Raw genomic sequence first — 16,603 nt, 5'->3', positions numbered from 1 at the left:
CTATTAACATTGATGATGATGCTGTTTTTCTACCTTATTTTCAGTCATGTTGACTTTCCATGAAATACATCAAAATACTCTTTTTCTGCTAGATTCTAAAATGCATTCTTGTATTCCATTTCTTTCCTGTCAGCTATCGGTATGTAAAACTCAGTAAAAGAGAATCATGTTTCCTTACACATTCATTTATTCTCTTTAACCTTTTGGATTCTGTTTGTCAGAAATCATCAACATTTTCTGTACTTTAGTTTTAGTTTTATTCTTTCAAATTTTATTAGTAATTTGATTTTACATTTCACTTGGTATGCAGTATCTACTGCACTTCAGTGATAATGATCTAGTGAGAGGACAACAAGGGCTGGGATTGGGAGCATGTAGCAGCGACATAGTTTTCATTCTTTTATATCGGAAAGTAACACAGGGACCTGACTTTTAATTTCAGAGACCTTTATGAAATGCTGAGTGACTGGTAGGCACAAAATTGCCTTGCCTTAGTTACAATAGATGTTTGTTTGTTGCATAAGTTCTGAAGATAAATTATGATGTACAACCATACTAACTGCAGACACACATTGAAAAGGGGAGGCTTTTTTGGAATTTGAAAAACATCTGATTTCAAAATGTGAAATAGTAAAATAAAATTTTATCTTTCCTGAAATAGTATTTCAGTTTATATTCTGATTAGAAACCATTTGATATCTTTGTATTTTGCGCAGCTTCCTAAGGTATGGATAATATACAAATCTGCAAAATGTGCTTCTTAACATTGTATGGAATCGGCATCCACAGGCTGTAAATTATAACAATTTCACTGAAAATAATTTTTCAAGTGATGGTCAGCACTGACCGCACTTTATTCTAAATACTGACTTTTTCGAGCATTATTTCACAAAGGAAAATAAAATTGATTTGTTCCCGTTAATCTGTGTCTGTTCCTCCCCTGATTAAAGAAGTTTCATAACTCCTTTTTATAGTTATAACATGTTGTATGAAACTAAATCTATATGACAACCCTGTTTCTTATGAAATTCAGATCTTACTTAAAACCTAAATGATATAGTTTTAATGTAATATCAAATTGTTTAAATATATGCATCGGAAGAATTATGATATATTGTATCATATATATATATATATATGCAGAAAGGATTTGGTTGGGATGGTGACTAAACACAGTTGTTTGTCTAGATGTCAGTTCAAAGATGAAAATAATTTTGCATGTTCCATCAAAGAAGCATGTTTTTTTGTGGTTTCTTTCTCAATGATTTAGTTAAAAGATGTAGATACATGTATAACAAACAACATTGTGCAGTTTATATTGAAATATAGTTCCTTAAATTTGCAAGTTAATATTTCAACTAAAAAGAATTTTTATATTTTACATATGTCAATAAACTTCTCTCCATATTAGTTACATAATATTAAGTGAACACATGAATAGAAGATCGCTAGAATTTGTTTATTGTTTCTGTCTGCTCGTTTCCTTTTCACCGTTAGGCCAGGTTTTCTGTCCCTGACTATTTCCCGTCCTTTTGCATGTGATGCTGCCATTGTTAGACTAGTATACTGGCTACGACCAGTGGTTTTGAGTTTGCAGCACTTCACACACAAGACATTTATTAAAAGTCAAAATCAAGATCACATGTAAGCATCTTGATCTGTATTCAATTTTCTGGTCTTTTATGAATATTGGATATCTGAGGTCAAATTCTATAAAAAAAAAAAAAAAAAAAAAATTTGTTTCTACTGTTTCTGACATTTATCATGTATCATGTGACATGTATCCGATTTAGTTAAGATGCAAAGCTAAATATGTGATGAAAATATCTTTGAGTTAACTTTCTGACTGATAAGTTCTACCTAAGGATTTGTCCTGTGTTCCATTGCATGGTCTCCATAGTATTTTTTGTAGTTGTTTACCCCCATGTGAAGCATGTGTGTTACACAGAGGCCATGAACCACACTGTTTCACTACAGTGTTTTAGTAATCAATCACAGCAATTTTCAATATTTAATCTTTTTCAAGAAAAATCAATCTTTGGACATTGCAAGATTAATAAGTTGATAAAAATGAAAATGTTGAATTGTTTTGTTATGTTAGAAGTAAGCTCTTTAAATTGAAATTAATGATAGCAGAAAATAAAGTTTTGATTCATTTTGTTTACAAACAATAACTGTGTACTAAGGAAAGTCCCTACTGAGTTCTACCAGTTCCACATTTATTTCTAAACATGTGATGATATTTCTTTGAGAAGCTAATGGATTTTGACCAGGCATATGTCGAACCACATTCAACAAGCATTGAAACATTTTCTTGAAAAAAATGGACAGAATAAAATTACTGATCATTTACTTTTACACATTTAATGCATGTTTTGGTATAAAGAGCTTTCAATATCATGAAACAGATGCTAAAATCATGGAAAATTAATTTTACTATTACTTAATATTGAACTTGTGAGATATTGAATCAAAGTAAAAATATGATCACAAATATGACATGTGATTAGATATGGTATTGAAATTGTCAAACACTTACTGGTTGGTGAATAAGCTATTGTGTCCTTCAGGTCAAGCGATGATGCTGAGCTAACTGAGGTGATGGAGGAGACGTTTGGTCTCAAGAAGGACCTTACATTAGAGGAAGCTCTTGAGGTAGTGGAGACTCTCAAACGCAAGTCACATGAAAACCTTATAGATGCTGTGAACAATGAGGGCAAAGTCAAGTATATGGATAGCGATGAGGATGACGACACAGAGGTGGAGGATGGTAAGTTTATGGAAACAATATTTACTGAATATGTAAAATGGATGAATTAGTCTAAATTTGTTATCAACACTAAAATGTATATAATAATTGATATAAAGCAGACTTTAATAAGGGTAGATTTGGAGTTTTTTGCTATATGGATAATTGTTTTTACAGTTTAAGAAATATTTCCTTATACAGGATTCGTAATTAGATTCTTGAAGGATGGTGCAAAATAAGGTTATTAAAGGGGACAGGGAGGGGTTGGTGGGTGGGGGTAAAAAAAGAGAAGGAAGGTTATTATTTTTGTTTACCATGTTCAATGGGGAAGAATGTTTTTTGCTTTGAAAATCAAGATTATGAAAATTTATGGATTTCGAAAGAGGTGAGGTTAAAGCATGGAAAATCAGATGAGGTACCAATATTCTTATATCTGTTGAGTGTCACTTTATATGTTACAGATTCAGACTTTGAAACAGACCAGGAGGATGATGACACAGAAATGGAAGATGATGTGTGGGAGGAGGCTGAAGCTGAGCAGACACCTTCTGTCACACCCAATAAAAAACTTTCACTCAACATCCCTCCTCCAGATACTTCTAACGTCGAATGTAAAGCAAGGCGAGCTAATTTCTTCACTACTCCTCCGGAGGTTGTCAGGCTTGATCCCTGGAAAATGTTTGGTATGGGAAAGACAAACGAAGACATTAATAAAAACACTGAGGACTCTGAAGAAGTGATCACAACACAGCCACATGCTGCAGCGGAAGTGATAGGGTCTGACACAGAGGCAACAGATCGTCAAATAAAGACAGAGATATTGGATGAGGAGGAGAACAAAGAAATACAGGAAGACATCATGGCAAAAGCTAATGAAGATGATCAGAGGACGGATGAGGAATGTGATGAGGTGTTTGATTCGGAGGAGAATGGGGAGGAAGTTGATGATAAAGACGCATTGAAATATGAAATGGAGAAGTTATTGGTTGACATTGACCACAAGTCAAGTGTTAGTGGTGAAAGTGTTCCTGACCTGCTTAAGACTGATGAGGAAGAGGTTCCCTCTCCTTCAACAGATGAGGAGCAGGAGGAAGGAGAAGGAATGGAGGCTGGTGTGTTAGAGGACACAGAACAAGCTGTGCTTAAGAGTATACAACAAATGAGTGAAAATGGTTCGTCTTCTTCAGGACGTACAACGTTACAGGATGTGTTAAATAGTGTGGAAGGCATGAACACTGAGAATTATGATATTAACATGCCAGATTTTAGTGGCATAGATGATAGATTTATTACACGGACACGTGGTGGTAGGAAAGGTGCCGTGAAAAAGAAGAAACGCCCAATGTACAGAGATTCTGTTGGATCTGACTCCAGTTTCACCATCTCAACACCTAGTCATTCTGGGAGGTCGTCTGTGAGTTCACTGTCATCAGAGCTGGATCACAATCAGCCATATATTAAGGGCGAGGAAAATGATGAGAAACCTGATGAGGATATGTTACGAGACTATCAGCTGACTCTAAGTCAGGCTTTGGGTGAAGATTATAGTGATGATACAACACCCAGAAACAATGCAAATGAGGATAATCTGGATGAGACTCTTCATGCAGAACAGGATGAATTTGAGAATTCACTTGTAGACAAAGATAAAAGTTTCTATGCAACACCAAATGCGAGTGCAAGTGATAAAAGTGCTAATGTAAGTGACAAGTATTCATCAGCCAATGAGAATTTGACAGAAATATCACCAGATGTGGTATGTAATAGTAATCTTACCAAAACCAACAGTGATGGTAGTGCTTGGCGTCCCCTCCCTCCCCCACCCCCTGTAGATAATAATGACAATGTGAAATCCTCCACCAAGTCGCTTACCAAACGTCAGAACAGTACAGGGTCTGGCAGTGACACTGGAAAAGAGCGACGCCCATCAACAGGGAGACAACTCCCTGATATCAGTAACCTCACAAGTAAAGTATCTCAGCAAGGGTTTCAGAGCAAGTTCATGAAAAAGAAGATAGGTTCTCCTACCACGACTATGACAAGTGGTGACAGTACGACAAGTGGAAAGGAGAGTTCTTCTAGTCCAGAAATGAAGTTCAAACACAGGTCTGTTTCCACTGACAGTTCTAGAAATAATTATACATCTTCTTCATCGGCAAATGGAGAAAAAGACAGAGTGCCAAAATCTAAGGAGAAGAAAATGAGAGTCTCTGTAGATCATACCAAGCTTAGAGCTCTCAGTAGTTATGAGGATAGTTCAAGTCAGAATGAAGATGCCAGTGGCAGGAAAAAGAAAATTGGCATCGATTCAAAACTGAAAAATCAAGTGAAAGAAGAGTCAAACAAGCCACGTGTGAGTGTAGGAGAGCACATAGTGGATGACATTCCATTTGCTGATGACAGCGAAGAAGATCCACACTATGACAATTTCTACACGCCAGCCACCTCTATTAAGAGTAAACCAGCTCCGGCCATGAAACGTCCTAGTCCTCAGCGGGACATCAGGAAACGGATCTTGCCTACTCCTCCAACTCAAGGGGAAAGCACGCCTGCTGTTCCAACAATTGACCACATAAGACAACTGAAGCGAACAGATATGGACAAGGCACGTGAAAAGGCTCGAGAGAAGGCAAGATTGAAAAGTGATGAGGAGTTAGGATTAGCAAACATGGGATACACACCTGTAGCTGGTCATAAAGGTCACAGATATCGTAGGGGAAACAGTACCACCCCAAGCACCAGTGACCAAGTGTTCTCAGACAGTGATGATAATCAGAGATCAAAAGTGAAAGTGATGCATTCTACACCTAATGGTGAGGTAGTTCAACCACCAAAGTTCTCCAAAGATAAAAAGAACCAACAGTTAGATAACAGTACCAATGGTAAAAGTTCTGATAAGTCAGATACTGAGACAAAATCCACAAACAAAAAACGCAAATCACTCCTTCAGATGTTAAGACCAAGCAAAGAAAAAGGCAAAGACTTCAAGGACAAGAGGTCATCATCAAATGATACTCTTGATGAGAAAACTGAAAAGAAAGTTAAAAAGACTCCAAAATCTGATAAGAAAAAGAAAAAGCTTCATAAATCTGAAGGGGATGCTTTAGACAAGGGCCTGAGTGAGGGCATGCAAGACTTAAAAATTGTTGGGTCCATGTTTGGACAAAAGGGGACTCCCACAGGACGACGCCCAGGCCATGCTGTCCGTAGGACTGTGGCCCCCAGGGCTGACTGTAAGTATACCTATTTATTCTTTTGTTTAATAACCTAACTTGATAAAATTCAAAAGAAAACAAAAATGAAATTTTATTTAAGAATATATGGAATGGTTAGATGGAAATGTGCATAATTTTGTTAATAACACATATTGAAATTTTGCTTTAAATTAATGATTGATAATGTGCTTTTATGTTGTGCTTCTGAAAATATATACACATGTTTAAAGTACCACTTCAGAGCTATTGACTTTGTAGTGCAGGATAGCATTATTTGAAGTGTGTGATGGATTTTGATATGTTCTGAATAGGTTTTCCTTGAACAAATGAGAATGCAATGACATGTTCTTCTGTATGTACATTCTGCAACATTTAATTTTCAGTGGAAGAATTTTCTGATTCTGATGAAAGTCATGTGTCTGTTGAAACCACACTATCCAGGCGGTCAAGGGTTAGTGAATCTCCTTAGAAATAATAAATATGATCACTTGTTTTGTTATGATTTAGAACTTTGATTTCAGTTCATCTCTTCTAGGTGGAAAGATTGTTATTTCACAAATTTCTTTTTGTATAGGTATGGAACTGAAAATTGTCGATAAAAGTCAAGTGAGATATCTCTTATCATTATTGAAATTTATAAAGAAGAATGATTGAATTTCCATATTTCTCTGTGTTAAAATCTGACCAATTGTAATTACAAGCATTTGATATTGTTTCAGGATCGAAGGACGATGTCAGAAGACGAGGTGAATGTGAAGATTGCTCGTCGTGTACAATCAGCTGCTAAGAAACAACTGAAGCAGCGTGAACAGAAACGGCTGAGAATGGCTCAGGAGATACAGAGGCAGCTCGAGGAAGTGGACGTCAAACAGAGGGAGCTAGAGGAACGTGGTGTCTCCATAGAGAAAGCACTTAGAGGAGAGGGACCAGGTAGTTGGCACTTGGTTAATGTTTGATCGTATTGATTGTATTAATATGTTGTATCAATTGTATGTCACTTTACAACATGAAATGACTAGATTTATATTCTCTAGCAGGATAGGTTATGATATCAAATGTCATAAAGTCATGATGATATGTTTTACTGAAGATATGAGAGTTAAGTCGTGTATGTCTTAATAATAAAGTTTATAGAGTAGAGACTGGCTCGTCAGATAAGTGGAAAGATGATTTTAATATAAAGTGTAAGAATGAATGACTTTAACATTATAGACTAGTGGGTCAAATCCATTTAAAAGGCAAAGATTAAGTGTAATCAAGTTTTAAGATTGTTCTCAATTTTATGTAAGGAGTTACAATGAAAAAAACACTTAAAATGGAGATAAAAAATAAATAAAAAAATTAATACACAGGAAAGAATTTCTACAGTGTAATGTCAGGACATCAACAAGACAATAAGTAACCAATATTCAGTATCAGTACAAAACCAGTTCATCATGAGTTGGTGATATGTCGATTTTCCACTTTCCAGATGCAGAGCGTGAGGAGAAAGAATTGATGCAGGAATGGTTCAATCTGGTGTATGAAAAGAATGCACTTGTCCGATATGAATCTGAGTTAATGGTCAAGTAAGTACTACTGTTATCTTCTAATGTTGTAATCTATATTTTATATGGTCTTCACGAATTCAATTCTACCGAACAATCTTTCAGGAGTTTAAGATGCCACCAACTAAACTGATCTTGAATTTTTTTTACTGTTTATCAGAATTATATATAATACTGATTAATGTTTCATGCTTTTCAAGGTCACAGGTGCATGCCGTTTGAATAATCTTTATCTTCCAAAAGTTTTAATATGACTCTTTCTGAACTGATAGACTATTTGAACTGATAGACTATTTTCTTGTTTCCCTTGAATAAGTAACTTGGTCCTGGTTATCACTCAAGTGACCTTAATATGCAGGTGGTCTTTATAGAAAGGATTCAATTACTATAAATGGTATTATACTGGAGCCTAAAATTTCAGGCAGGCTTTTGTGACATAGAAGTGACCTTAAAGGCAGGTTTGAATGCATTACTTATACATGTATTATACTTTCAGTGCCCAGTATATGGAACTTGAGGACAGGCATGGTCGTCTAGAACAGAGGCTTCGAGAGAGAATGGCAATGGACAGTAAGTGTAATCACAGTCATCAGAAAAGTGGATCGTTAAAAAAAAAAACAGGGTTAGGTTGTTCATGTTCAAGTAGGCTGAAGACGAGAACAAAACATATTTACTCACAATAAAGGAGGAAGAATCTGAAGTAAAGTTCAAGTCAAACTATTGATTGATGAGTTTTATAGGATGTAGGGTGGATTGTCTACTAAGTGTCTATTAAGGATGTGGGTTTACGAGAAAAACTAGTAATTATAGGGATACATACAATCTGAGTGTTGATCGACGTGGTAACCATACAAACTTAACGTACAGTGTAAGAATTGTTTATAAAGAGCTAGTGCTTCATTATGTATAATTGGTTGTGTAATTTTTGTTTATCATAAAATTCATTTCATTCATTTTTAAGAGTTAGGTTTGCATTTGAAGGCTTTTGCTATGGCTTAAAAATCTGTTTATCCATTGATGATATGGATGAGACACAATCTAGAGAGTCTGAATTGCATTTTATGTAGAAGTGTGTGATATGTGTAGCTGTAGAACATGTCATCTCATTGTCTGTTGCATGTGTCATGGACCCAGTAGTTCAATGTATACCATATATGAGTGAGGCTTGTCATTAGATTTCCCCCAAGTCCTCTATATGTAGATTAATCTACCAAGAACTTCCCCAACATCCTACTCATGGCTTTCTAAGTACATTGCGTCATCCATTGAACGTGACATTGGAGAATTAAATCTGAAGAGTTTTGTTTTCAAATGTGTATTTAGGTTGAAATCATATATAGATGACCTCAAAATATGTGTAATTCATTCAGATTTTGCTCTTAACATTGAGAAAATGATGTCATTTCCTGGCAGACATAACTATCGGGAAGCCTTTGTTGATAATTTGGCGGATTTTTCAGACTTTTTACTTTACGATGTTGGAGAGCGGAGCCTATCTGAGATGTTTCGAGATTTTGCTATATTAGGTATCCCAGCACTGTTTTTGTGTAGCCATGTGTGTGGTGGTCCCAAATTATATGTTAACATGTCAGTGGTTCTTCCTTATTTATCATAGATTATCTCCCTTGATTAACATCTAACCAATCCTGTCAATGTAGTCTCACTTGACCTTGTATTGTAATCATCACAAGTTTGTTCCCATAAACATCTGTGTGAGACCATCTTTCAAAATACAAAGACTTCTGATTCATTTTGGATCTGTCTGACTCAAAATTCAATGATGAATCGAAATATTCAAAGAGAAAGAACCACTTAATTGATTAATTCATTAAAAAGATTGAAGAATTTAGAGTCAGAAAATTCTTTGGAAACTTTCTATTCAATAATTCCACACATTTTGTGTCACTCAAAAGATATTGGTTTTCTGTCTGGTGTATGGCATTAAGCGGTTGTCTTGCTAGCCAAGACTGGTTCTAGTGGATGGTACATTTACGGGATATATTAAGTACAATATTTATTTAATTGATGTTTTTTAGAAACAACATCATGTTTGGGACTACTGGAATAATGAACTCTTGCTCAACAAAGCAAATCTCGTAAATTATTTGATATTTCAGAAAATATTGATAAATCTTTTTTAAAAAAATCATTGCTTTATTTTGAAAAGGATATGCATTTCAAAATGTTAATGACATACACTTCTTGATAGTATGTCAGCACTTTCAATTTGCTTTGTTAAACAAGCTGAAAACGGGGTATATCCTGCTAACTAATTAATAAAGAAGCTGTTTATTTCCCTCAAAACTGTCTAAATTGATTAAAAGAAAACTGAAAGGGTGTGGCTTCGTTAAATGTATGTTTTATAAAATGTTCAATATGATTAAAAGAAAAACTTACAGTTCCCTTGAAGATATGCATTTCTATAAGGAGACAGGAAAACATAGTTATATATATCACATCCATTAAGATATCAGGCTTTGTCATTTCATCTCATATCATAACACTATCAACTGTTGTTGTTGACATCATTGTGTCTTAGCTAGATGTATCATATAAGCATGCTACCTTGTCTAGGTCAAACTATCAAACATTACTTCACTGGAAAATTTTCTTGTTTATTTTTTTATTTGTTTTGGTGAAAGGGATTTTTCTGAAGAATGGACGAAAACAAATATTGGGTTTTTTTTAATATTACACCTGTTATCTGTGACCATTTCACTTTTCTCCGATTTCAGATTTTATAGCAAGATGTATCAGTTGGTCCTTAGCAGTTACAGTGATGATTGAAGAAATATTAATTTGCCTTTGCTATGATAGCACATTTCAATAAAGGAATAGAATGCTCCTGAAGTTATTACCGAGGAATACATGACGATTTCACTGTTATACAGCAGACAACATTGTCAGTTGACATGTCATGTTAAGTAATTGACTGTCCTCTCTACTCCAATTTCTGTCTTTAGCATTAAAAAGCTTTTCAAAATCTTTATTAATAAAATAAGTAAGATCCAAAAGATACATTTTAAAATTACATTAATTCAGAAACAAACTCTTTATTGTTAATGTTATTAAAAGAGAGTTAAAATAAGTTATAAATGGTTTCAGGGACTCACTGATACTGTCTAAAGTAGGGACACTGAGTGAATGGTCACTTTTCAATACGTTTTCACTGTATTGTTTGAGTTTATCCTTTAACAAAGTAGCATGTGGCTGTGTTGTGTTCCTGGTCTTCTGATGGCTAGTTCACAGTCTCCCAGTATTGGGTACATAGGTCTCTCTACTTAAGTAAGCTGCATGCCCTATAACCCAAAACCAAACCGTTCACTTTCAGATATAGTTAAAACCCAGGAACAAGCTGCAGAAGAGAAGCGAATTCTGGATGAACTTCTTGAAGTTGTGGAGGAACGTAACAATCTTGTGGCCATGTTGGAGGAAGACAGACTCAGGTAGAATGATGACCGACACACCTTTATAGGTGTGCCAACTCGTTAAGGTGTTATAGTTCCCAGGTTTGCCTATTTTGACTGGTCCGCTGATGCCATTGCTAAGAATGTTTGTTTGGTTTTGAAAATTGGCTTCTAGCAGTGTGACTTGTGCTTTGTTCAGCAGGATGCAGCGATTTAAGTTTATTTCAGGAAGTAAATTCCTGTAGAGTTTAAAGACAGAAGGTAGCACATGTTTTTTAGGTACCCTGTAACTTGTTTATTTTGTGTTTTACTCTTGCACATTTTCAATCCTGTTATCTCAAAACACAGTTTTTGTCAATTCTGACCCATTTCACATTGAGGTTAGCTGTACAGCTTTCATTTGCTGCCATGGTCCTCCCATCCCAACCTCCTATCCCTCAACAGTTGAAAGCAACAGACCTGATCATACATGTACAAAGCAGACAAGTGATAGTTTGCTAGATATTAATACATGTATTAGAAAAATACAACTGGAATATTCCAAATGTTGCATTATGCAACAGAATGTAAAGGAAATATACTGGTGTACAGGAAATAGCCTTGAAAACTTTGATTTTCTCTGACAAATTCCTCAGTTTTCTCTGACTAGTCTTTCCATTGGTAAATTTATCAAAAATGTATTCATATGGTACACCAATTTGTGACATCATTGTATGACAATTTCCACCTTACTTTTACTGAATGTGTGGTTTTACCTAATGACTGAAGACGTGTTTTTATTGCCTACTAAAACATGGGTACCATAAGCTTGTAAGATATTTAAGAGAAATTGATTGAATGACATGCTTACCATACAAAGGAATGTCTTGTCGCAGAATTTGTTTTTTGCATGGGGAGCGGATTGTTTGCATGACTGCAATGAGATTACAATTGAGCATGTCAAAGATGTTTTATGTCAATATGTGCTGTTTAATTGCAATAGGCTTAATACTTTGTATGATAACACCTGTTAATACCTATATAATATTTGAAAGGAATAGAGAAACCTAAGTGTGTCCCATACCAATGCAGGTGAAAAGGTGAGAGAGTTTAGTGAAAAAAAAATCCGCTGACAATTCTACACACAGTGATAAATTGTCATAACAAGGGATAGATTTAAAAGGGTAAGATAATTAACTGTTCAAAACAAATACATTGTGGTTATCAGATGTTGGAAGAAAGACTGAGGACAAGACATTACATTGACCTGATCATCTGTCCATCTTATCTTTGTTTCCAACATATTCATTATTTTTCTGTGTTTACAGAGAGCGAGAAGAAGACAGCGAGCTCCAGTCCATGATGCAGAACAAAGGCTTTAATCTGAGTCCGTTAGACAGCACTCGCAAGCTACGCGACTCCCAAGGATTCCCTCTGTCCTGCTAGCATACTCCACCTCTGGTGGAACATACCATATCACTGCCTCACAGATTCATAAATAAGAATTAAAATATGTCTAAATTCAATAGTTTGCAGGGAAAACATTTTTGAGAACCGTTATCTCAAACTGGCTGCAGTACTGGACTATAGAGAGTGAGTCCTGCCTGACATTTATTGATAAATTTGGTGCCACAAAGAAACACAATTATGCTTATGACAACATACCCTAGTAGTTCAAAGTGATATGCTTGAAATAACAAGAAACAGACTTTTTAAAGCCATCCTCATACATACCCCTCTGAGAATGATATAGAATTTACACATCATCAGAGACATTCATGTGCTACAGATAGGTGAATCTAGGGACAAGACCTATATTTGTAGCACTGTTGCAATGAATATCATGTGTGAGAATCCTTGTATCTTGTCTACAAGTGACTGAACATATTTCTGTGGAGTCTGGTAGACTCCAGTGTGAAAAGTGTGAGAATCCTTGTATCTTGTCTACAAGTGACTGAACATATTTCTATGGAGTCTGGTAGACTCCAGGGTGAAAAGTGCAATCAACTTATAAAAATTTTTGTATAATTGTTGTACATGTGAATATCATGTTTCCATGAAGTTCAGGTTAGTTCTGATAATTATATGTTTTGATGTGTATTTTGTTATGTGAAACCAATAGGGCCTGACTGAAAGTCAGGACAACTTCACTGAAGATCCAGCCATAATTTATTATCACTACTTACAAATCTATAATCTTAACATTTCCAATTCTAATGAGAGTTAAACAAACTGCCAATGAACTGGTCTGATTTATATGTCGGTAGAATCAGTCTTTTATGTTCAGTGATCTAAAAAATTAAAACAGTTTTGAAAAATTTCAAAAATTGATCAGTTGGCAATGCCGATACTATTACCTAATGTCAGAAGGGAGGCAACTTTATAGATTAAAAGAAATGATTGGTTGGCAGTTACTAAATATGGGAAGGGAGGCAATTAAACTGCTCTCCCGTAAACCAAAGTTTGAAGAAATTTCAAGCCTTATAAGATTATACATATGGTATTGGATTAGCAAACTGGATAATATTTGTAACCTAGAGATGGTAACATAACACTATAGTGTTGAAATATGGAGCATCAAACGTCTGTTTCATATTTCATCAGTACAAGAAAAAAGTACAAATGCTGAGTCATACAAAAGAGTGTACCCGGTAAAGCAAACATTGTATTAACATCACTAGATTTTGTACAAATAATTGCCTAAGTAGTAAACAATGGAAATGGCCAGTTTTCTGATAGTAAAAGGTGATGTTGGATTATGACAGCTATAGACTAATCTTTATTGATCTGATAAATATATATATTTATGTAAGTTACTGTATAACATGAAATCTGCTTTTACTTTGAAGAATTCTTTGTATTCATGGGAAAAATCCCAAGAAAATACAACCAAGACTTCTGGTTAAAGAATTATGTGTTTAGGTACACACAAAAATTCTTTTTCCTTGAAATGATGTCTTAGGTTTAAGCCATGAACAAAAGAATGAATATTTCCTGTTGTACAGTACTGTAACTGTCACAATACACCTTTATTTAACAAGATACAGATTATACGTAAACATGTCTAAGGATAGCTTTAGTTATCCGGTAAACTGTTGTTTGTTTGATATTATTTATGCAATGATGTGACTTTTCTGTCTGCCTTCGATAGACTAGGTTAGGCATATATATTTATGTGATTGTCTCTGGAGTCTTGGTATGCAATATACATGTTAATGATACAAATTGTGGATTCTGTGATCTACCTTTCCTTTAGACATGTTTTTTTAGGAGTCCTGCTATATTTAGATTAAAAGATTCTATAGGTTTTATTAAGAAACAGGATATATAAAACATACTTATATGGATAAATAAAGCTTTCTGTTTATATAATAATGACCCATTATCATTCACCCCATTTTCCCTAAACTTCGCTTTGGAGTTTTTAGATAAAGAGGAACTGGAAGTCATAATATGCTCAAGATGGGGGTAGTCTTTATTAAACTCGGATCACATTTTACATGATCAGTCTGTTACAGTTCTCTCTTTTGATATCGAGACTTCTACAATTTTAAGGTTTTAATGTGTATATAGATATAAAAAGTTCAGGCCGTGTTTTAGATTTCTTTAGATATGAATCTTAATTTTGTTGTTGTGATGCTTGCCAGCCTTGAAACATCTTCTGCAAGTCTACTGTAAATGCTTATTCAGCTCTCAAGTTTGTATAACTTTATACTACAAAAGATGAATTATCCCTATTATACAAGAAGGTACTTATAGTAAATGTTCCTTAAAGTATCTACCACACTGTGCTTCTGATAATTACCAGAACTATCAATAATACTTTTGGTGTATTTTTGGTTCGGCTTTTATATTTTTTTTTATTAGGATTTGTTATGAAGACATGTTGTAGGTGTTTTGTACAGTGATGACACATGTACATGTACAACATTCCTTGTCTAAGTTACAATACCTATAGAAGTACCAAGGTCATAGGTCATCACTATGGTGACTTAAAAAGTCATTGTGTTGAACAAGTGTCCGAAGAGAATGTCTGTGGTGACATACAAATTAATTCTTTCTAAACTCCATTATCTTGTATTTCATACAAAGAATATTTGGAATTTTCCTTGGAAATGAAACTGACTCATTGTGATACTGACGTGTGGGAAAGCTGAGAGTCATGATCGTAGACAATTCATAACATACCTTAATACTATCATCATTTCAAACTTGATAATTTATCATCTTGGTATCATGGAGGTTGGATGAACCATTTATAATGAAGTGAGTGATTGGGTAATATTTGGTGCAGAATAATTATTGGTACATTTGAAACCTGTCATAAGGCAGATATATTCTGTACAAGCACTGCTGTAGCATCTTTAAAATTATCACTAGAGGCACTGTGAACTTGAGACATTGAAGCCCTAAGAGGGAAGCTATTCCTTTTTTCTATGTTTTTTTTTTCAAAAATGATAGAGATGTACAATAATAAATATATCAAATACTATTAAGTTTCTAGAGAGGTTGCTATAAATATGTTGGGAAATGTTGATAGTTGTTTAATGTTTGTTGATATTCACTATCTTGTTTTGAATTCACTTTCTACAGGGGTTTAGTAAGCCTGTCTAATGTATAAGGCCCACTGTTGTATAAGACTGTATCAATAGTTATTTTAGAGGCCAAATATGAATCATGCAGTTTAGTTTTTTGTATGCTTTAGGTCTTACTAAAACATTTTGCCTTTCCGATAATACATAAACTGTTTTTTCTCTTTAGATATATTTATTGTTGAATGAGTTTGTTTGAGCCAGTGGCTGTATGTTGTGAGATAGAGAGAAGAAGGAGAGAGGTTATTGGTGAAAAGAGACAGAGAGGAGGAGGAGATAAGTGATGGAAGTGTGTTTATCTGATATTTGATATCTTGATCACCGGTACCATGTACAGATATCGTAAACATCTAAAGGGAGGTAAGCTATTGTATGGCTTATTGTACTCAGTAATGGTTTGTCAGCATACAGAAAAATATACCGTTCACTGTCTAATACTACTAATTTTACAAAACCACAATTACATATTTTAATAAAGTGTATTTCACACTTTAATGTACAGAGAAAATTTCTGAATGCAAACATAAATTCTAGCTTAGATATTTAACAAACTTTTAAATGTATTCTGGATTCAATTAAAGAAAACACGCACAAATCAAAACTCAATAAAAAGGGGTGTTATGCTTTAAATCTTTGATACCTGGATTTAAAATAACTTTTGTTTGTTTCTGATTTTTGCTAGAGTTTTCAAACAGATTGTTAGTAGCTTATGAACATTGAAACTATAGTTAGTCTAAAAGAAATGCTATGTAGAGAAACAAAATTCCAAACACAACTTTTGTGGGACTCAACATTGTTGATCTTTTTCATTTGAACATCCTTACTATCAAAATACAGTAAGATATTTACAAAACTAAATTACTTGCTTAAAACTAATTAAAAACTTCTAACCAATGGAAATTTTCAAAATATTATTCTAACCAATGGAAATTTTCAAAATATTATGAGGTGTGGCATATATTAAGTTTTCTGGAATAAATTATTTAAGCCTTGAACATCGACAAATGACATCATGATTTATGGAATCTGATTTTTATTGTTAATAAAAGTTTTGTATGTCATTCACGAGAAGCAGAAAAAATAATGAAATCCATTCAAGTAATACTTTGTTCCT

At 34.3% G+C, this 16,603-nt stretch overlaps 1 protein-coding gene across 1 annotated transcript in view; it reads left to right on the top strand.

The window, feature by feature from the left end:
- LOC132549659 (protein-methionine sulfoxide oxidase mical3a-like) overlaps nt 1–16,398 on the top strand; it is a 28,476-nt gene extending 12,078 nt beyond the window's left edge. The window contains exons 18-26 of the mRNA XM_060213616.1: nt 443–469; nt 2,571–2,770; nt 3,211–5,982; nt 6,348–6,415; nt 6,684–6,894; nt 7,436–7,532; nt 8,008–8,081; nt 10,843–10,957; nt 12,226–16,398. Of these exons, the coding sequence (XP_060069599.1) occupies nt 443–469; nt 2,571–2,770; nt 3,211–5,982; nt 6,348–6,415; nt 6,684–6,894; nt 7,436–7,532; nt 8,008–8,081; nt 10,843–10,957; nt 12,226–12,343 (3,682 nt within the window). The 3' untranslated portion in view covers nt 12,344–16,398. The remainder of the gene's footprint in view (nt 1–442; nt 470–2,570; nt 2,771–3,210; nt 5,983–6,347; nt 6,416–6,683; nt 6,895–7,435; nt 7,533–8,007; nt 8,082–10,842; nt 10,958–12,225) is intronic.
- The last annotated feature ends 205 nt before the right edge of the window (nt 16,399–16,603 follow it).

Source organism: Ylistrum balloti, unplaced genomic scaffold (assembly GCF_031769215.1).
Source record: "Ylistrum balloti isolate Yb309-2 unplaced genomic scaffold, AGI_CSIRO_Ybal_v1 Utg369620, whole genome shotgun sequence".
Taxonomy (NCBI): Eukaryota; Metazoa; Mollusca; class Bivalvia; order Pectinida; family Pectinidae; genus Ylistrum; species Ylistrum balloti.
Note: the sequence above shows the minus strand (reverse complement) of the source record. Positions and strands in the feature narration are given on the sequence as shown.